Raw genomic sequence first — 23281 nt, 5'->3', positions numbered from 1 at the left:
GGGGGTGCTGAGGGACATGAGTCAGGGCCTGAGGCTCACTGATGGGGGTTGGGGTGCTGGGGGACATGAGTCGGGGCCTGCTGGCAGGTGCCCCTCACTGCTGGGTGGGTGGGGGTTCTGGGGGACATAAGTCGGGGCCTGCTGGCACGTGCCCATCACTGCTGGGGGGTGTGGGTGCTGTGGGACATGAGTCTGGGCCTGCTGGCATGTGCCCCTCACTGCTGGGGGGTGGAGGTGCTGGGGACATGAGTCGGGGCCTGAGGCTCACTGCTGGGGGGTGGGGTTGCTTGGGGACATGAGTCTGGGTCTGAGGCTCCCTGCAGGGGGGACGGGGTGCTGGGGGACATGAGTCTGGGCCTGAGGCTCACTTCTGGGGGGTGGGGGTGCTGGGGGACATGAGTCAGGGCCTGAGGCTCACTGCTGGGGGGTGGGGGTGCTGGGGGACATGAGTCGGGGCCTGCTGGCAGGTGCCCATCACTGCTGGGGGGTGGGGGTGCTTGGGACATGAGTCAGGGCCTGAGGCTCACTGCTGGGGGGTGGGGGTGCTGGGGGACATGAGTCGGGGCCTGCTGGCAGGTGCCCCTCACTGCTGGGTGGGTAGGGGTGCTGGGGGACATGAGTCTGGGCTTGCTGGCAGGTGCCCATCACTGCTGGGGGGTGGGGGTGCTGGGGGACATGCGTCTGGGCCTGAGGGACTCTGCTGGTGGGTGGGGGTGCTGGGGGACATGAGTCTGTGCCTGAGGCTCACTGCTGGGGGGTGGGGGTGCTGTGGGACATGAGTATGGGCCTGAGGCTCACTGCTGAGGGATGGGGGTGCTGGGAGACATGAGTCTGGGCCTGAGGCTCACTGCTGGGGGGTGGGGGTGCTGGGGGACATGAGTCAGGGCCTGAGGCTCACTGCTGGGGGTTGGGGGTGCTGGGGGACATGAGTCAGGGCCTGCTGGCAGGTGCCCCTCACTGCTGGGTGGGTGGGGGTGCTGTGGGACATGAGTATGGGCCTGAGGCTCACTGCTGAGGGATGGGGGTGCTGGGAGACATGAGTCTGGGCCTGAGGCTCACTGCTGGGGGGTGGGGGTGCCGGGGGACATGAGTCAGGGCCTGACGCTCACTGCTGGGGGTTGGGGGTGCTGGGGGACATGAGTCAGGGCCTGCTGGCAGGTGCCCATCACTGCTGGGGGGTGTGGGTGCTGTGGGTCATGAGTCTGGGCCTGCTGGCAGGTGCCCCTCACTGCTGGGGGGTGGGGGTGCTGGGGGACATGAGTCGGGGCCTGAGGCTCACTGCTGGGGGGTGGGGTTTCTGGGGGACATGAGTCTGGGCCTGAGGCTCACTGCACGGGGTTGGGGGTGCTGGGGGACTTGAGTCTGGGCCTGAGGCTCACTGCTGGGGGATGGGGGTGCTGGGGGACATGAGGCAGGGCCTGAGGCTCACTGCTGGGGGGTGGGGGTGCTGTGGGACATGAGTCGGGGCCTGCTGGCAGGTGCCCCTCACTGCTGGGGGGTGGGGGTGCTGGGGGACATGAGTGTGGGCCTGAGTCTCACTGCTGGGGGTTGGGGGTGCTGGGGGGCATGAGTCAGGGCCTGAGGCTCACTGCTGGGGGGTGGGGGTGCTGGGGGACATGAGTCAGGGCCTGAGGCTCACTGCTGGGGGGTGGGGGTGCTGGGGGACATGAGTCGGGCCTGCTGGCAGGTGCCCATCACTGCTGGGGGGTGGGGGTGCTGGGGGACATGAGTCAGGGCCTGAGGCTCACTGCTGGGGGTTGGGGGTGTTGTGACTCGGGCCTGCTGGCAGGTGCCCATCACTGCTGGGGGGTGGGGCTGCTGGGGGACATGAGTCAGGGCCTGCTGGCAGGTGCCCATCACTGATGGGAGGTGGGGGTGTTGGGGGACATGAGTCTGGGCCTGCTGGCAGGTGCCCCTCACTGCTGGGGGGTGGGGGTGCTGGGGGACATGAGTGTGGGCCTGAGTCTCACTGCTGGGTGGTGGGGGTGCTGGGGGACATGAGTCTGGGCCTGGGGCTCACTGTTGGGGGGTGGGGGTGCTGGGGGACATGAGTCTGGGCCTGAGGCTCACTGCTGGGGGGTGGGTTCCTGGGGGACATGAGTCAGGGCCTGAGGCTCACTGCTGGGGGGTGGGGGAGCTGGGGGACATGAGTCGGGGATTGCTGGCAGGTGCCCATCACTGCTGGGGGGGTGGGGATGCTGGGGACATGAGTCGGGCCTGCTGGCAGGTGCCCCTCACTGCTGGTGGGTGGAGGTGCTGGGGGACATGAGTCTGGGCCTGAGGCTCACTGCTGGAGGTTGGGGGTGCTGGGGGACATGAGTCAGGGCCTGCTGGCAGGTGCCCATCACTGATGGGAGGTGGGGGTGTTGGGGGACATGAGTCTGGGCCTGCTGGCAGGTGCCCCTCACTGCTGGGCGGTGGGGGTGCTGGGGGACATGAGTGTGGGCCTGAGTCTCACTGCTGGGGGGTGGGGGTGCTGGGGGACATGAGTCTGGGCCTGAGGCTCACTGTTGGGGGGTGGGGGTGCTGGGGGACATGAGTCTGGGCCTGAGGCTCACTGCTGGGGGGTGGGGTGCTGGGGGACATGAGTCAGGGCCTGAGGCTCACAGCTGGGAGGTGGGGGAGCTGGGGGACATGAGTCGGGGCCTGCTGGCAGGTGCCCATCACTGCTGGGGGGGTGGGGATGCTGGGGACATGAGTCGGGGCCTGCTGGCAGGTGCCCCTCACTGCTGGTGGGTGGGGGTGCTGGGGGACATGAGTCTGGGCCTGAGGCTCACTGCTGGGGGGTGGGGGTGCTGGGGGACATGAGTCAGGGCCTGAGGCTCACTGCTGGGGGGTGGGAGTGCTGGGAGACATGAGTCTGGGCCTGAGGCTCACTGCTGGGGGGTGAGGGTGCTGGGGGACATGAGTCTGGGCCTGAGGCTCACTGCTGGGGGTGGGAGTGCTGGGGGACATGAGTCGTGGCCTGCTGGCAGGTGCCCATCACTGCTGGGTGGGAGGGGGTGCTGGGGGACATGAGTCGGGGCCTGCTGGCAGGTGCCCATCACTGATGGGTGGCTGGGGGTGCTGGGGGGACATGAGTCGGGGCCTGCTGGCAGGTGCCCATCACTGTTGGGGGGTGGGGTTGCTGGGGGACATGGGTTTGTGATCACTAGTGGAAGGTGACATGTGGGCTGGCTGGGGGGCATGCCTATGGTGGATGGGCTGCCTGCGGGACATGACCAGGGGTGCAGGGTAGTCCCCTGTGGTGTGGGTTGCCTGCAGGGGACGTGGAGGGGGTCGAGGGCACACCTGGGAGGACCCACACTGCCAATTCACGTGTGGGACTCCCCGCGCGCCCACTGGATACACGTACCCCGCTCTAACAGTGAAATTGCGTGTGAATCTTCCCGCGCACCACGGAAATCCACGTACCCCGCTCGCACAGGCCCAATCACGCGTGGGACTCCCCACGCACCCTGAAATCCACGTACCCCGCTCGCACAGGCCCAATCGCGTGTGATACTTCCTGCATACCCCGGAAATACACGTACCCTGCTCGCACAGGGCCAATCGCGTGTGAAACTTCCCACGTACCCCTCAAAATACACGTACCCCACTCGCACAGGGTCAATCGTGTGTGAAACTTCCCGCGCACCCCCGAAATACACGTACCCTGCTCGCACAGGGCCAATCGCATGTGAAACATCCCGTGCACCCCAGTAATACACGTACCCAGCTCTCACAGGGCCAATCGCATGTGAAACTTCCCGTGCACCCCCGAAATACACGTACCCTGCTCGCACAGGCCCAATCGCGTGTGAAACTTCCCGTGTACCCCAGTAATACACGTACCCCGCTCGCACAGGGCCAATCGCGTGTGAAACTTCCCGCGCACCCCTGAAATACACGTACCATGCTCGCACAGGCCCAATCGCGTGTGAAACTTCCCGCGCACCCCAGTAATACACGTACCCCACTCGCACAGGGTCAACCGCGTGTGAAACTTCCTGCGCACCCCCGAAATACACGTACCCTGCTCGCAGAGGCCCAATCGCGTGTGAAACTTCCCGTGCACCCCAGTAATACACGTACTCTGCTCGCACAGGGCCAATCGCGTGTGAAACTTCCTGCGCACCCCCGAAATACACGTACCCTGTTCGCACAGGCCCAATCGTGTGTGAAACTTCCCGCGCACCCCAGTAATACACGTACCCCGCTCGCACTGGGCCAATCACGTGTGAAACTCCCTGCGCAGCATGGTACGTGTATTCGGAGGGGTGCGCGGGGAGTTTTACAGGCGGTTTCGTGGTTGGGGGCCTGTGCGCCATGTACAGGATTTGTGCGCTGTACATGGCTCACGGGGAGGGATTGGGGCGTAACTGGCGCTGCTGCAGGGTCCCTGCGCCACTCTGCGCCACGGCTGGTAATATATGTTAAAATCCATGAATACGCTGTGCACGGAAATGGATTTTGGCGCACGCGGCTGGCGCAGACTGTCGCACGCGCACACTGTGCGCAAGCCGCGTGCGCCACTTGTGCGCTGAATTCTATGAATTACCCCCATGTTCTGTTAAATTATTGACATTGTGTTGCTAGGATTACTGAAGATGGACACGTGTTAAAAATGTTAAATTGATACTTTCTTCATTTCTGCCAACAATCCATGAATTTCTTCTAATCTGTTCTGATTTTCTTCAAATACATTTGTGAAATGTACACATACGTTGACAGATTTTTTTGTGACTTTCTTGTGAGTTGTATGAATGAATATGGAGACTATGAAGTACTTTCCGGGGTTTCCTGATGTGGGTGTGGTATTGCTTACACTAATCTGTTTAGTGCAACACATACAGATGTTACTGGATGGAGTACCAGCTGATACCTGCACCGATGATATTTTGCAAACATGTTGTTTCACTCTGATTAAGTTGATGAAATTTGGCTACAAATTGATGTCATTACTAAACGCAGAGGTGTGTGCATGTATTACACTTTCTTTCCTATAGAAGTAGGTAGTATCGCACACGTTTTGTTTTGGGCTACACAACAAGTAAGGGCATGTTTTCATGTGCACCACTCGTAAAATTGTCCTTAACAAATGTCTATGCTGATGAATGTTTTCCATGATCTCACTCCAACATAAAACATGTGCAAGTGTTGCCGCCCATGCGCAGTGCCTGTCTGAGGCCCCTATTCATGGAAATTTGCACCGAAATCCTGCAGGGGCAGAGCACCGAGAAGTACACTGTGCCAACCTGTGTGCAGATTAAAAATTGCCTGCCCTGCGTATTCATTGAATTTACTCCGTAAAGTAACCGTATTCGCAAGTCGTGCCCGGAGCGCCCCCGTCCGGCTCCCCACACGAAGCAAAAACCAGTCAGAACAATTTAATTTGCATGCTCCCTTGAGTGCAAATGCACACACCCTAAAAACAGTGTGTGGGGTCCCCCGCAAGCAGGCCTGCCTTTCGGAAACCCTGTGCAGGTTCCCCCGTAACTGTATTCGTTATCCCAACAACAGGTGTATGAAAAATCGTAACTCAGGTGAAATCTCAAAAAATCTGTGTGCGAAGCCCAGTTAACTGTCCCTGCACCCCGCTACACTGCGTACGGGCACCGCTAAGTTGGATCGGAACACTGGTTGCGCAGTGCAAAATCTGACATGCAAACCCACCTCTGCGCTGCCATTCCTATGCGCAAATGTACTTATGCCTGCCTTCGGGTGGAGGATATTATGAAGGACTTGGGTGGACATTTCCTGGCCGAGAGGTTGTGCAATCGAATCCATGAATACGTCTCGTGCTGTGCAATTGTGGGCATGCGAGTGACAGCCTGAAGGCCGCCCCTCAGAATGCCCACTTTTTCGCAAGTTCTTCCCCATTTCTGGTGTTCCGCTCCCTTCCCAGCCCTCTGCGCAAGCCACGCCCATGCTCTACGTGGAGTCTTGCGCAAGGCCCTCAGTGGCTCACAGAGATGTGCTGAGCCTGCACGAACTCCACGCAAGTCAGGGAAAACTCCTGCACATTCGATTCCATGAATCGATGAACGCGGATTTGTGCGCAGTTTGGCACGCAAGTACCCTTTTTTCCACAAATAATTCCATGAATCAGGCCCTTAATATGATTTTGTTTTGCTCGGTAATGGGCACTGCACAGGCGCAGAGTGTACACATGTATGCTGTATTTTTTACAGTGATGTCACAGTAAACAATTGTTTCGGTATGCTCACTTTGTGAACAGTTTTGTGGCCAGTTTAGCAGGAAAAAATGGTGTTTGGTTCACGCCGGCCACAAACCTTTAGAATTTCTGTCAGTGTTCTATTGGTATCAAAAACGACCACAGCCCTCTGAAGTCCTGCTTTCAACACAAGGGCTCTTCCTTTCTTCTTTGAAAAGTAGTTTTAGCTGTGATTACCCACGCATTGAAAATGAGCATTTCCTCTGCCCATTTACCACTGCGAGGTACTGTTTAGATCTGAACACCAGCAGTGAGCAGGAAACCGTAACAAGAAACCGGAAGTCTGTACATTTCTTCTGTTCCATTTCACTAGTGTATTCCAAACACAACCGTTGAGGGTGACTTAAAGAGATCACACTCACCAACTCGCCCTACCCAATTCATCTGTAACTGAATCCTAATGATAGAATGTGTGTTGTGATGATGCTTGGGTGCCACACAGAGCGCCTCACTGGTTAGAGATCAGAAAGGCATGGCGCGTTAAGTGCAAGGCACTTGGAGTGCATGAGCGGAGCAAGGTGGACATGTAGTATCTAAGCTATGGCGCGGTACAGTTGCAGTGGCACTGTGGAAGATTCTGGAGCCGTTACAATGCTGATATGTAACAGAAATAAATCTAAGAATTTAACATAATGTTCTTGCATTTTATGTAAAAAGTGTTCACCCTCTAATCCCTGGTTCCAGCATGTTAATCGATTGATTCTGAAAATGAGTGCACAGCGTCACTTTAAATCGCCAAGTATTTTGGACAGGCATTTGTCAAGACAACTAAAAGCATGTTTGGGTCTTTTACACAGGATCTGCGAGAAAGCAAGGGATTAATGATAGGCCCAATCGTATTAAAAACGGATAATATGCAGGATTACCTCTCTTGGAGTAATCATCTGTATAATAGCTGTTTAGTTACAAGGGCACGATTTAACTGTATTCCTCTAAGAGCGATTACCTATGTTTGGTCAGGTCCCACAGCTGCTGAAAATGGTGTAATTTGTTCAGCACCCTGTAAAGATCTTTTGCATTTCATGTTTTTTTTGTCCGGCTTATTCACATATCAGATCCAAAACATTGACGTTTATTTTACCCCTGTGTTACGTTATCTATTATGAGCATATTCCCCCTAAATTAAATGAGCTTTATTATCGTATTTTAGGCGAGCCCTATAAATGTTAAATTATTATTTTATTTGCTAATCCTGCCATGAATTGTAATGTTTTCTCACCATTTTGATTGTATGCAGTATATGGATTGTATTTTTGATGAACAGTTTCTTGTGTTTTATGGAATACTATAATTCCGAAATAAACTTGACAAATCATTTAATAATAATAATAATAATAATTTAGCATTTATATAGTGCTACAAACCCTCAGGTATCTGAGCGCTGCCACTTGTGGTGCTCATTTATCGATCTAGGAAGGATGAAAGACTAAATTTGGCCCTGCCAGGATTCAAACCTGCGTCAGCAGGCTTTGCACGTATTGGGGGTTTGTTCAGACCCCCCATGCGATGCCCGTCAGCCCCCCCAACCTGGCAAGGACCACACCACACACGTCCTTGCTATTCGGGCTTCCCGGTCGCTCTGCCCGCCTCCGGGAACGCCCCCTTTATTTATGCTGCACGCGGCGGCATGCAACGTCACACCGCCGCGTGTGCGTCCCTGTAAAAGGGGCAGCGCCACACTCCTCCTTTTTCGGGAGGACACACAAAATACTGTAATAATACACACAGCAAATCATACAAAATTATTAACACAACCGATCAATACAGTTGCCCCACTGGCCCCTTTATTATCAACCCCCGGGTCCCCCTACTCAACAATCCCCGGACTCAGGTTTATCAGACAATTGTCCCAGCACGTAATCACTGAGGTAAGCGGGTTTCCCTCGCCCAGCCCTCTGGGGGTACATCCCGCTTACCTCCGGCACGGGTAGTCTTTCCAGAGATGCACCACGGGCAGGGGATTCTGGAGTGCTGGGAGGGCCTCCTCCATCGTCCGGTATCTCCACCAAGTCCGGTTCTAGAGGTGGTTCAGTTCTGGGATCCCCCAGCTTCTTAAAGAAGCTGACATTCCTGGTGATGGCAGACCTTCCGTCAGAGGCAGTTACCACGGACCCCTTGACGGCCACAACGTCCAACAGCTCCGGCTCATAGGGGAGGGAGAGTTTCTCGTGGGGGTGTCGATTGCGGATGAGCACTTCGTCCCCGGGCTCCAGCCGCTGAGCACGAAGCCCCCTTCGCAAGTTCTCTTGCTCGATCCTCACCCGCCGGTCCACCTCGACCTGTTGGTTGTCAATCACCCCCGGCTCCTTCTCCCCAACCTCGGGAAGCAGACCCAGCGGGCAGAGCCTGAATAATGCCTCCGCCGGAGCCACGCCCGTGGAAGCATGCGGGGTGGTGCGGTACACCCGCAGAAACTGATAAAGAGCTCTCTGGAGGCACTGTCCCTGTCCTTGGGCAATCCTGAAGGTCTTGTTGAGTGTCGGCATTAGCCTTTCAGCCTCTCCATTCGCCCTGGGCCACAATGGGGTTATCTTCCGGTGTTGTACTCCGCAGCTCTCCATCAGCTCCGAGAACCGTTCACACTGGAAGGGCGCCCCGTTATCAGAGCACAGCGTGTGGGGGAACCCATGGGCTGCAAACATTTTCTCCACGGCCACCACCACATCTTAGAACGCCACAGACTCCACAAACTCCACCTCGGATACCTCGAGTACTCGTCGACCATTACCAAGAAGTGGGTGCCCATGGTCGTCGATCTAAAGTCCGCATGGACCACTTTCCAAGGTTGCGTGCCCCAGGGCATCGCCTCAATGGCAGGTTCCCTCTGTAATGGGGATGCCGCTTGACACCAAACACAGGCTGCTACGAAGTCGTAGACCTGCTCTAGTTCCGGGAACCAAAACTTCAGCCGCAGCCTGACCTTGGTCTTCGCAGCACTCTGGTGTCCATGGTGGGCTAGATTGATCACGTCCTTTACCTTCGACTGGGGGACTACTATTCGGTCACCTCGGAGCAGCAGGCCCGACGCCGAGAATGACAGTTCCTCCCTGACCTTCCACAGCTGCTCCAGTCCGGTCTTGGCTTCCTGAGTCCGCCCTGCGAAGGATTCTAGCACTGACTTCCATGAGCCCTGTTGCATGGAATGCTTTAGGATTTGAAAGCATTCATCTTCGGCAGCTGCAGCTTCTAGCTCCGCCAGGGGCATGGCGTTGGGAGTGGCCGCCTCCATCACCATTCGGACATGATCATCAGCCTCCTCCGAACAGGTGTCATATTCCACTAACCCACACACTCCCGGGTGCCAGGAGAGATAGTCCGCTGCTTTGTTGGCCCCTGGTCTGTACACCAAGGTGACTCCATACTCTAGAAGAGCAAGCATCCACCTCTCGATTCTCGCCGGTGGCTTCGATGAGGACCCTGCCAGAATGGGAAGCAGGGGCTTGTGGTCAGTCACGACCGCCACCGGCCATCCCAGGACATAGAGCCGGAAGTGCCTGCAGCCCCAGAGAACTGCCAGTGCCTCTCGCTCAATCTGTGAATACCTTTGCTCAGTCTCGGACAGCGCCTTGCTGGCGTATGCCACTGGCCGGACACCCCCGTCACGATCTATCTGAGTCAGTACGGCACCCAGGCCAAACGGACTGGCATCCACGATGATCTCCGATGGCAATGCAGGATCGAAAAACGCCATTGTGTCCTCAGCCGCCAGCGCACCCTTGATGTCCTCGAACGCTGCCTGTTCAAGTGGGCCCCAGTGCCAGGTGGATTCCTTCTTTGTTAGTACCCTGAGAGGTTCAGACCTGGAGGCGAGGTTTTGAATGAACCGCCCACAGTAAGTGACCATACCGAGGAAGCTCCTCACATCGGACACTGACTCGGGCGGCTGCGCCTTCTTGATGTCCTGAACCTTCTTGAGGTCCGGCGATACCCCTCCCTCTTTGAATACGAATCCGAAGAATTCGATGGTGGGGCGCAGGAATTTGCACTTGTCCCTATGAAGGGTGATTCCCAGTGACTGCAATCTCTCGAACGTCTTCGCCAACTTCCTCAGATGATCCACCTCAGTCTTCGCAAACACCAAGATATCATCACTGATGTTTAGTACGCCCTTCAGATCTGCAAGGGCACCTCGGATGATATTCTGAAAGACTTCCGCTGCCGAGGACACTCCGAAGCTAAGTCTTTTGTAGCTGTATAGTCCCCGGTGGGTGGTGAATGTGGTGATGTACCTCGATTCAGGATGGAGGACCACCTGATGGTAGCCAGCCCGGAGGTCCAGCTTGGAAAGGAAGCAAGCCCCCTGCACTTCCGCAATAATGTCATTGATAGTAGGGGTAAGATGCCTCTCCCTCTAATGGCCTTGTTTGGCAGCCTCATATCTACACAGATGCGGACAGAGTCATGTTGCTTGGGCTTCCTAGCCACGACAATTGGGGACACCCAGAGGGTCGGGCCCTCCACTTTCTCAATAATGTCGAGGTCCACCAGGTTGTCCAGTTCCTTGTCCACCTGTTCACGGAGATGGAACGGCACCCTGCGCTCTTTCAGGGCAATGGGCTTCACAGAGTCATCAATATGCAACCTCATGGGGTCAACAGTCATCCGACAATCCCATTGAAGAGAGCGGCATACTTCTCGAGCAGGTCGTTAATGTCCTCGAGGTATACAGAGTACGCAAAGCTAACAATTCCAAGAGTCTCAGCGGCGGCACAGCTCAGCAGAGTGTTATTGCTTACTGGCGTAACATAGAATTGGGCCTTTGATCTGCGAGCCCTCGTGCTCCACCTTCACCACAATGGCCCCATCCAGTGGGTATCGGTTCCAGTCCCCCAAATGCAAATATGCGAGCCTTCGGTGTTAGTAGCTTGGGGGACGAGTCCATGGCATCATAATGTCCCCGGGCCATCACATTGACTGATGCCCCCGTATCTACCAGGACCGGGATTGGCGAGTTGTTGACCTCCACCACACACCTCGGTTGTCTCCGGGTCTTTCCACTCAGGATTCCCACACTGGAGACAAAGAAACCGTTCTCTTCCTCTTCCTCCACCTGCACATCTTCCTCTCCCTGGTCCACCTGAGCTACATTTGGTGGACGGCTTTGGTGCTGGAACCCGGACCGGGCCTCTCGGCACCATTACGGGCAGGGCTGCCTTGCACACCCTCGAGAAATGGTCAGGCAGTCCGCACCTACCACATGTCCTCCCCACCGCCGGACACTCAGTTGGGTGAGGAAGATCATACCCACACTTCTGGCACGATTCACCCGCTCTTCCTGCTCTGTCATGGGGACCTGCCCCAGGTCTTCTGAGTCCTCTGCCACCTCGTCACATGGCACACACCTCCTCAGACTTGACTGAGCGGGACCCCGCCTCCATTCTGGCTGCCCGAGCCTCCGCCATCTCATGGCACCGGCCCAGCTTGAGGATGCGGGGCAGAGTGATTCCCGGCTCTCTCAGGACCTGCCATCTGAGTTTGCCCGAGGAGCACGCCTGGATCAGCATAGTTTGTATCATGTCCTCTGCGTCTCCCCACGCACATTCCAGTGAGAGGCGACACATGCGTCCATAAAAGGTGTCCAGCGTCTCATCTTCCTTTTGTTTTGCCAACAGCATCACAAACCTTTCATAGTCCGAGTTGGCGAGAGGCAGAAAGTGAGCCTGGAGGGCAGTCTTAGCTGCATCATAGGAGCCATCTCCTGGTGGAAGCGCCTCAAAAATCTCTTGGACCGAAGGCCCCGCCGAATACAGCATAGTTGCTAGCCTGCTGTCATCATCTGTCACTTGTGCAGCCCTAAAGTACATGTCGAGGCGGTCGACCCACCTCTTCCATCTGGGCCCAATGCTTGATGGCGGGCCCGATACGTCGAACTCAGGGATGGGCTGTAGGGCCGCCTGGGCACGTGCCTGGGCCATTATGGGAGGCCCTTGCTGAGCAATCTGCTGCACCGCCGGCGGCGCTTAAGGCAAAGGAGCTTGACCACCTCCTTGAACTTGAGGGAGTTGCTGTGGAGCTGCTATCTGTAGTTGCACCGAGGGCACTGGGACCTGACCCCCTGCTGGAGCTAGAGGGACTTGTTGTTGAGCCGCTGCTTGTCCGCCATCCTGGGGGAGCTGTTGGGCTGCTAGGAGCCCACCATCTTGATCTTCAGAGTCACTCATGGGCTTGAGCGCACAGGCACCCCCACCTTGGACCTTGGGGGATGCAACTCAATCGCCCACCACCACAGCACAGTTCTGATGCCCTACCAAGGGAATGAAAAGTCCAACCTGGGGGAAGATGATGATGGTGCAATGCCTCCTTCTCCAGGCTGCCTCATGCGCCCACACAGTAACTGGACCTGATGAAGAACCAGAAGAAGAAACAAAAATGGAGGGTCCATCACTGCAGCAGTCCTCACTGATGATGAAGAGGATGAAGAAGAAGCCTCAGCAGCCTGATGATGAAGGGGATGAATAAGCACCTTAACCCCAGCTGCAGTAGCACCCAGTGGGTGTAGAAGTCCCAAAAATTAAGCCAAGAAATAGAACTGGGCTATGCAGGCCCATCCATTATAGCCCCTCTCCTTGCTTACACTCGACATAGAAGACCCACATTTTGAAAAAAAATCAGAAATCGGGCATGGGCATGCAGGTATAACTGCCTGCTAGCAGTGTGTCCAAAAATTGGGCCTGGATGCCACTCCCCGCCCAAACCGGAGCTCAGTGAAGTTCCACGGCCTCATTGACAAAATGGCCGCCAGCCGTGTGTGCGATGCACGGCCACGGCACGAAACGAAACGTCCATTGATTCCGTTTCAGGGAAAAATTATACAACTTCGTCACCGCCCAGCCCAGGCATCATCATCCACCCGTCGCCACTGTTGGGGGTTTGTTCAGACCCCCCATGCTATGCCCATAAGCCCCCAACCTGGCAAGGACCACACCACACACGTCCTTGCTGTTCGGGCTACCCGGTCGCTCTGCCCGCGTCCGGGAACGCCCCCTTTATTTATGCTGCAAGCGGCAGCGTGCAACGTCACGCCGCTGCGTGCGCGTCCCTGTAAAAGGGGCAGCGCCACAGCACGGATACCAAAGTGAGCGCTCTACTCACTGTGCTAATTGACGAGCAGTGCTGAACAATGGATGGAAATGTGCATATCAAAATGGAATCATGGAAAGTTCTTGATAGTTCGACTTAATATCCGATGACAGACCAGAATCACCTAGGCTATTTCCTTGCATCCTACTAAATCACTATATTGCCTGCATATTAATGCACACTTCCCTAGCACTATTAGACTCATATTTGTTAGGTTCAAATCCTTTGCTACCTTTTTGGATATTTGGGTTGTGATTACCATCTATTCGGGTTGGGTGCTGGGCAGACCTTACCTGCTTGTAAGGCCTGCAGGCTCTTTCACCGGCAGTTTCGTCATCTGCAGCCTTCTCATAGCCAGTCTTACTGTGGACCCTCATGTCCGTCTTGTCCCACTGGCATAAGTGTCCTTTTCCTTTGGTGCCTCATTACCTCTGGCTCTCATCTCCCGCATCTTCCTCCTTGCAGCGCCACTGCCCCCCACACCCGTTCTCTATCACCACAGCCCATCTTCTCATGCTCACTGACCAGCCTGGAAGAACAGTATAGGAGCATGGAGCTTATGTCTTTTCGGGTTGAGCTGCGAAAGCACCTCATCTGAAGGTTCTCCATGATATTTGGAGCAGATTTTAGATGTGGTGCCCATACTCCATTTTCCATGCAATATTCTAGAATTGTGTTAACTGGGAGCGTACTGCCAATGCCAGCGCACAGTAAAGGTCAAGCATGGAGCAAGCTGGGAATGGCAATGCCTAACTTGGAACTGGCTGTAAATGAAAGGCTCACTGGGAGATGTATGCATACATGATTTTCTTTGGTATGTACTAATGCCAACTCCACTGACGTAGAGGTTTAAGTATTGTTTCAAGTTGAAATGAAAATGTTTTCCCTGTGTCCTTGATAAGTGCAACACTTTAATTAAATCATCATAGCCATTTTATTAAATCTTCATAGCCAACATATGCTTCGCTCCTATGCTAGCACTTTTTCAGGGCCTCCATTTCTTCCCGTAGTTCAAACACAATCGAAACATGATAAAGACAGTCTTCCAATAATAATAATGCTGTCACCTCCGGCTCTGTTGTTTACATTATTTGCATCTTTAATTTCATTCCACGGGCTGCCTCCCCTGCCTAGCTTAATCAATCGTCCGCTATTCACCTCCTTAGACTCTTAGATCTCAAACCCTCCTTGACCACTCAGTTGCCGGTCTTTTGTGTGCTAGCGCTCACATTTGCTCCTTCCACCTCCTGCCCCCATCATTGCAAATCCCTATCGCTGACTCCACTGTTCGTGGATACGAAACCACTATTCAAAGGCACATCCTTTCGGTGTAAAGAAAATTCAGGTCATTTATTAACATCACCCCCATACTCCCTCCCTGCCCCCACGTCCTGTATATTCATGTGAATTCTGTAAAGGCCCATTTGTGGTCCCCGAAGGTCAGTATTGCCCCCCTTGATCTCCCTGCCTGGTCTCCCTGTTCATCACTTGACTTCTGATTCAGCACTTGTGCTTTGGGTTCCCTAGTAAGGCACTCAGAGGTGGGATTGCTCTGAAAGTTAATATGTCGTATGGTGCAGGTCACCTTGTTGAAACTCTGCCCTCCTTTCAAATAATCAAACACATAAAAACAAATGCTGCATGATTGATGCAAATGAAAAAAATATTCAACACCTATTGTTGTGCATTAAAGTATCACAGTATCTTTGATTATTTATATATATATATATATATTTTTAGTATAACCTTCTTAATTGTGAACTGCCTATAGTTCTGCAGCAATTATGCTTGGACCAAACCTTCTCTTCCTTACACGTACCATTTCCTCACTTTACCTTTGTTCCTTTAAACGGTGTTACTAGGGCATAATATATGCAACATAATATATGCAACATGTAAAGACAAGGTCCAAGCTGCAGTTTGGTTACTAAAGCGCAATAGGCAAGTATCTGTGGTCGTCAGTCCCACAGGTGTTTTTCAGCAGCCCAAACATTGGTGTCCTTCTCGGTGCGATCAATCAAACAGGCTCCTCGAAACGCAGGCTTTAATTAACAATATAAGCCAATACTCCAGAACAGGATGTAGTCTGCTGACACCCACTTCCTCCACCTCCCACACTTCCTGTCCTGCACACCTCTCCTCCCACACTTCCTGTCCTGCACACCTCTCCTCCCACACTTCCTGTCCTGCACACCTCTCCTCCCACACTTCCTGTCCTGCACACCTCTCCTCCCACACTTCCTGTCCTGCACACCTCTCCTCCCACACTTCCTGCCCTGCACACCTCTCCTCGTTCATTTAGCGCATCACTGCTCACCAAAAATAAATAATTTACCTTTATACACGCCACCTCCTTCTCACCGGACCCCTCAGCTCCGGCTTCATGCACCACACTGCATCCCATGACTACCATGGCAATGGAAATGGGGTTCAGCACACGTGCTAATCACCTCTGTGTAGGGCTAAGCCAGCTGGTATTGGTCCGAAGACCTTAGTAAAGGCCCTTACTTCCCTTTAGCCCATATAACATCAGGTTAAGGGTCCAGAACCAGGCTGGCCAGTCCATGCGTAGGCCACATATGTTTAATTCACTTCCGGTTCCCGAACATTTTGATTATGATGGCACTGCAGCAGGGCCTTTTTTGACTTAGTCTGTTGCCATGATAATGCTCTCATTTTACATTGGTTTCTCAAAAGTAATTTCTAATGGCTATTGTTTGACACCAAATCAATTTCAAAATAAGACATTACTTTTTCAGTCACACTTCCTTTCATGTATTCCATTTTAGCATTCTGTATCTTTATGGCTATTTAGTTCATGCTTTATCTTTGAAATGTGCCAATTTAATGTAGGCACACCTGCATTTCTCTAATACTAATCAGTTCTCTGAGCGTATATTAGATATTAAAAATCATTTCTCAGTTATTTGACAACAGAAATATAGCTTTTAATCATTATCATGTCGTTTTGGTTAGTTGTTGTTTAAAACATAGTGCAAATGAATTCCTCAATACAGTTTTATTGAACAACATTAGTCTCTGTTGTTATTTAGTAGGCTGGACATGTGTTATTTCAAACTAAAAAAACAATCCTTTCTTGATCGGCATTAAGTCCTATTCCTTTTGTAGTTGTTCTTAAATTTTAAATCCAGATTGTTTCTTTTGGCTATAGTTGCAGTTCTCTTACAAGATTTAGAAAGATTTCAGCTCCAAGGTTTTAACATTGTTGAAGGTTTTCTGTACTCAGCTGATTTCTCAAGGGATGTTGTTTATCCATATTGTTAATGGATCCGATGTGTTCCATGAATTTGCATAATTGTCTTATTGTACTGCTGATATAATCTTTCCCATGTGTACAGATGAAAACCTATATGACATGTGTAATTCAACAGTTGACAGACATGATACGCTTTACTTTACTGATAATGTCATGTTTATTGCAAATGCCAACACTGGGAGCTTACTCTGGGTGTCAAACTTACTTGGAATTTCAAGGTTACTAGAAACTAAAACTGGAAGCTTTCTGGGATGTCAAAATGAGGGCCAGCTGACAATGTCATAGTTGTAGTTTATCTGTTCGAATTGTCAAATTGGAGTCTTACTGGAAATATCAAACTGGGAGCTTACTTGCAATGTCAAACTAGGAGCTTACTGGGAATTGCCTATGGAATGGGGAGTACCGAAATGGCTGACACCTGACTTCCTGGCCACGGGGGTTATAATCTCCCGGTGTTACCGGGAAGTCAGGCACCGGTAATTAATTCTGAGTCTGGCGGCAACCCGCTGGTAGCACCGGCATGGTTATCGCCAGACTCGGAATGAGGCCCATTATCTCTGGTTGCATACAAAATTAAAAAAACAAGAAATGGATTGTTGAATAGACGTTAACCAGCTGTCATCCCCCTTCAATTCTCTGACAAAGAGAGAAATCATCAGATCTACTTTTTGAACTATTTGATAATTTAAAAAACAGAAACTACATTTGAATTCAGGAGAGCAACCCTAGTAATATGCACACAAAACAATACATTAAAATGCACGGAGTGTTAGTTAATATGCATAGTAAAATAATTATGTGATCCATGAGGCTACAGAAGCATGAAGGATGTATCCTTAGTCAGGATGTTCTTGTGAATTTTAATATATATGTGTCATTAATGGCACAGATCCATACAAGACATTAGAAGGGCAGGACATATTTCAGTTCAGTTTGATCATAATCCCTGAGTGGGGGACTAACTCACAGATAAATACATCAGCCAATAAAAGCAAAGAGGAGGATTTTTGTTGGTCTAAGTGAAGAGAACCAGTGTCAGTCTGTGCCAAATGATGGTGAATTGGAGGATTGTGTTGGGTACTTAAAGTTAGGAGGAAAAGAAGAAGGGAAGGAGAGTTATTTGGGAATGCAGCAAAGCAAAAAGCCTCTCTGATCGGAGAAGAGCCAATTGGGACTCCTCCTAAATGTAGCTGATAGAAACCTCCTCAAAAAAGGTATTTTCCAGAGGGGGCTGAAGTCAGAATCCTTTTTCAAGACACACCTAGATGGCCTCAGAGGGGTTTTGGAGCAGGGTGGCAGACTGAAAGGAAGACCATACCTGGTTGAATTGCCTTGAGTTATTAATATCACTACATGTCCTGGGCCTTTGAAAGACAAAGCAGAAGTGAGTACGATAATTCCAGTGTACTTAGATATATGTCCATAAAATTAATAAAATCCCAGATAGCAATTGAATGTACTTTTGAAGGAACCCTGTTAAAACTGATGTCACTAAAAAGAGACTGGCTGGGCGTGTAAATGAAACTGTGGAGGTATTTTTAAAATCAATTTTCCTAGAATCCAAAAGTGCACAGAGCACATTTGTCTCTTAAAGTAAGCAATTATTTACTAATGGTTTCATAGGAGAAAATGTTATCTTGTTTGTATGGTGTACAACATGAGTGACAGATTTTTAGGGATTAATAAACTTCTTGACCTGTGAAAACCATAGTTTACATAAAAAGAAAAATCCTGAATAGAGTTTTCTTAAACTGGAATAGGGAGGAAGTTACTTTTTCCCATTCATTCCAAAGAACATAATGTCAATTTAAATAACGAGCACCCTTTTTCCAATTACAATTGCCCAGAAATAGAAGGATTCTGTTTTAAGTGAACTCCTAATGTCAATTAAAGTCAAATTGCTGATAACTTTCACATTTATATTATTTAATCTCATGTTTGTGTTATCCTTTAATGCATCAATATATTTTACTCTTGAAAATAAAATCTTCTACCCTATACCCTAAGCCTTTAGAATATGACAACCCAACCAAATATGCTTGTATCTAAATGTAAACTGGAAAACAAAGGTGTCCAACATGTTAGAGTTGAATTAGTCCATAAAAAGGAAAGTCAATATTTTTCGCTGATTCCAATACTTGTCGATGGTTTCAGAGAAAAGTTAGTGAATTGTGTTGTAAAATGTTTTTTTAAGAATCGTTTTGTCTTTTTGAAACTGACAAGCAATGATCATTTTTAGTTGTTTGGAGCGGATTTTACTTTTTTTTCTCGAATAATTATTCAGATTTGCTTTTATATGTATGTTAGAGTGTATGGTAAATGTTAGCGAGATCATAGCAGGGAAGTTGTGTTTCTTTTCTGTAGACAAGCTGCCTATATTTATGCGCAATATTATGGATGACTTCCCTAGAATTAAACGTCAGCGGTCCTTTTCGTGATTCACTATTTTAAATCAGACAGAATATTCAGATTAAAAACAGGCTCTTGCTTGTCCCGGATTTTTGGGCGAGTTTTTCATTATAGGGGCCATTAGATCAGGGCTATTTCTCAGGAAAAAGAATAAAACATTAGAAGGTTTGACATATTCCACATACAGAATTCATCCGTTCTGGATGTGGTTTGCAATACGAAAGGCAGAGTGGCAGCTTATTAAACCTGACGTGACTTGGTATGAGGCTGCTCTCTTTGGAACGGTCGGTGACTGCCCTCATCTTCTGGGTTCTTTTCGTTTTAAGAGCCCCCTGTGCTTCTAACAGACCCGGCTTCAGTTTATGATGCACATGAAGCACATCCTCTGTGATGTGACACTTCTTGGTTGTTTTATTTGTGTGGCATTCTCCTTGTGTTAACCACCAGCCCTGTCGGCCATTTTAGGAGTCTCTTTGATGTTATCAGGTCCTGGTTGGTGTTCTCTTACGCTCATTTGTTTGAATAGATTTCTGTTATGGGAATCAGTCATTGGTGACTTTCTCTTGTACAGTGAAAATGCAGCAAACACTTTGCGTTACTCTCTCAGACATGGTTAGACTTTTGTTGGACAGTAACTCATGGATCAGCCTTTGTCCTTTCCCCTTCACATCTGAGCATGCCCCTATTACCTTCACTTGGTCCCAAATGCAGAGTTAATCATAGATTCTCTGGGGTTCATGATCTAACATGCCCTACACCGTGGATTGGCCTGCCCTGACATGCAGGCCAACAACCATTGGCTAAAGGGTTTTGATCTGGCCAATCTCTTAGCCTACCTGTTATAGCTGCATGAACCATGTCTATAGTTGAAAAGGTTGAGTGTGCATTATCTAATGGAGGACTTGAACCTGCCTTGAAGTCTATTACCCAATTGGAACAAACGGAAGACCTTTATTTCTATTGGAACTGGCTGATTTTTGGTTTATCAACATTTTAAATTGGTGTTTTGAATGTGTCAAAGGCATTTCTGGCTAATGTTGCTACTCAAGAGTATTTTCCCTCACTCATTTCCTGCTCCCCTAAACAATGGTGTGTCCTCTGGAATCCTATGGAGCTACCTTGAAACATGCTAACCCATTTTCAGACATCATGAGCAGCTGAAACGTGTAACCCAAACACTCCGGGGTGTAGTGAGATCCTCTAAGCACTGGAGGCTTCTGATTGATATGTAATTACCTTCTGATGACCCTATTCTGCATGAAGTTACTTGGGGCAGGTGCCAGCCACCTGCCGCGCTCCAAATGTTTTGGACTATGACTGCCATGATCCTGCACCACCAGCTATTCCACCTAGAGATGATGAAAGATGTCGTCCAAAACATCTGGATAGATAAAGATCGCAGGCCCCTGACTTACGGCATAGCTCCCTGAAGTTCAGAATGGACTAACCTTGCACGCAACCCTTTTCAACTGCTGCCCAGGGAACATATTACAATTTCTTTATGTACAACGGAGGAATGAATTAGGAATTTACAGCTTTTGTATTGCCGTATTTTTGGTTAATTAAAATATGTTTCTTTTTTTAAAGTTACTTTTTTAAATATGAGCTATGTCGTACCCTTATGAAAGACGAATACATTGCAAATTAAAAATTTACAATTTATAGTTGTAGTTAGTTACTGAAAAAGGAGTGTTGCTTATTTCTAGAGAACGGGCAGAAGTATATCCAAATGAAGCCCACCATCTACCCGCCGTGGAGCAGCTCTTTCGATGCCCACATCAACAAAGGCCGCGTCATGCACGTCGTCGTCAAGGGGAAAACTACGGACATGACGTCGGAGACCAAAGTGGAGCTGAACTCACTGGCGGAGAGATGCAAAAAGAGCAATGGGAAAACTGAATTATGGGTAAGTAGATAGGTACTCATTTAAATACCAATGGCTTAAAATGTTGGGAAATGATGTATGTGCTGTCCCCGGGAAGGTCACTTCAAAACACTCTGCATATAAAAGAAAGCAGGTTACTTCCAATCAGAATCTAGCATTGCATGCTGGTAGGACACTGAGTAATTGCTTTAAAGAGAAATTATGTCTTTCTAATGTTATTATTAATATTATTATTGTTATTATTATTAATTTATGAATATAGAAATGCTGATTATAATTGTAATTTTAGGAATGTATTTTCCAGTTCTAAAAGGAACTGGCTCTAACATATATATTTGGGAAGAATGATAAGTGCCTTTTGAAAAATAATTAAGTTAGCTGTGAAACTATTGCGAAAGGGACCTGTGCTAAATTCATTCCCAGTCAAGGACATCTCAAACTCAGCCAATGGAACTGGAGTGAGTGAGCGAGTGACTCAGTGAGTCAGTGACTGAGTAAGTGAGTGAATGATAAAGTGAGTCAGTGAGTGAGAGGTGGGTCATTGAGATGGCGAGTGGAACCATTTACATGGCACAGATTGCAAGCTAGACTGCCTCTTGGATTTCTAGACCCATATTACACAGAGGCAGACAAAAATCCCTCATTCAATTATTTTTCAAGCCCAGGTGTATTTCTCATACATTACAAAAAAACAGGCAACCACTTCCCCATTCCATACTAATATTGGACTCTACAATATGATGCCAACACGATCGCTGTTCTATTTATCTGTGTGTTCGTAGCATGTGTCATGCATTCTGATTCCACAAGGCCAACTCACTTTGGCAATGCCTCTATCTGATATCCCCTGCACTACTGCTCAACGCCACTGTACTGCTCCACTTGAACCCTCATCTGTGCCTTCTGTAACTCACTCTATCTTTGTTTAGAACGTCGGTGCCATTCAGGTTGTGCTGTGCAGCATGGTTCTCACACCTTGGGCCTCATTACACGGACGGCGGTGGACCAAGGTGCTATTAGCACCTTGGTCCATGCCGGTAAAATACCGGCACCGCCTTGGTGGAAAGGGGAATTACCGCTGTAATTCCCCCTTCCCCCATTGCCCTTCCCCATTCCCATTTTTGCCCCATAGGTGCCGTAATTAGCTCCCTGGTCCCTTTGCGGGTTGGTTTTTAACGCTTGCAAAAGGGACCTCGTAGTAAGGTGGTAAGGGTTTACCGGTACCGGTAAAATACTGGTACCGGTAAACCCTTACCGCCGTCCATGTAATGAGGCCCAAGCCACATGTTGGCCGGCATGTGTTCCAACCCCTAGGCCGGCATGTGCTGCAACCCCTATGCGCCTTCGCTGCTCCATGCCGGTAGACCGGTACCGTTCACTCTTTACATATCTCCGTGAACGTGATGGGCGAACATTTCGTCGCCCTTTGGCCGATTTCATACCGCCCCTCTTTTGCTTTCTTTGAGTCTGCTAACCATATGCAGGACTCTCTGGCACCAATCCATTTCTAGTTCATATTCTGTACAGCTACATGAATCAATAAGCCCCATCCTCTCTCAATATGATGGCTGCAAACAACTGAGCAAATGATATTAACCTCTATTGTTTCGAAATGACAGAATCCATCATAAGAACTCATTTAAACTTGACACTAAATGGTTTCTATTTTGCTTTGTGGTGAAATAGCAACATTTGGGGATATGCCCTGCAGGCACCATAGCAGAAGCCTGCTGAACGAAAATCTTCCAGTGTTGAATCGAGGTTTGGAAACCATCGCCCAGTCATGGGTTAGACTATTAACTGGTCACCCCTTAAAAATGGGGCGATGCATGGTGACTCAGGGTCAGATGTGATGGGACTCCCCCTAGTAGAGACCAATATATATAAATTGTTACCTCTAATTTAATCATTGGTGTTAATTATGGTCAAAGGTTAACTTCCCTGTAATGTTTTCTAGAAGATTAAAGGCATGGTCTAGTAAACATTTTTATTGTCCCTACGGGACGGCCATGTTTTTTTAAGCCTAAGTGGCTCGATTTTTAGAAAACTTTCCTATGGACCTTACCCGAGTTTTCGTCCATTAAACGCACGCGAAAACAAGCACCAGGGAGCCGCCATTTTCTGATAATCCTATCTTTTCCCCGATCGCCCTGGCTGACCTGCTTTTGCAGCACTAAATCAATTCCCCCGCCCCTGAGACTGACATTATCAAAACATTCATATTCTCCGCCTCTCCCCGTGACGTTACTGTGCTGCGTAGGCAAACGCACCCAGTCGTCTTCTGCGCGACTCCACACAGAACCCGGAAACCAACACAGATCAACTCACAACACAGCGCGCCACAATTCGGAATATGAAACTGTACTTTAAAATGAAACAGCAACACGGTACATTTGGTAAAGTACATTTATTT

General features: G+C 50.0%; 1 protein-coding gene across 1 annotated transcript in view; it reads left to right on the top strand.

The window, feature by feature from the left end:
* The window catches only part of PRKCQ (protein kinase C theta), a 450885-nt gene that overhangs the window by 243796 nt on the left and 183808 nt on the right, over positions 1-23281 (top strand). Inside the window, exon 2 of the mRNA XM_069629668.1 lies at positions 20690-20889. Within this exon, the coding sequence (XP_069485769.1) occupies positions 20690-20889 (200 nt within the window). The remainder of the gene's footprint in view (positions 1-20689; positions 20890-23281) is intronic.

Source organism: Ambystoma mexicanum, chromosome 12, assembly GCF_040938575.1.
Source record: "Ambystoma mexicanum isolate Mex_15411 chromosome 12, UKY_AmexF1_1, whole genome shotgun sequence".
In the NCBI taxonomy this organism is placed as follows: domain Eukaryota; kingdom Metazoa; phylum Chordata; class Amphibia; order Caudata; family Ambystomatidae; genus Ambystoma; species Ambystoma mexicanum.
This window is presented reverse-complemented; position numbering and strand designations above follow the sequence as displayed.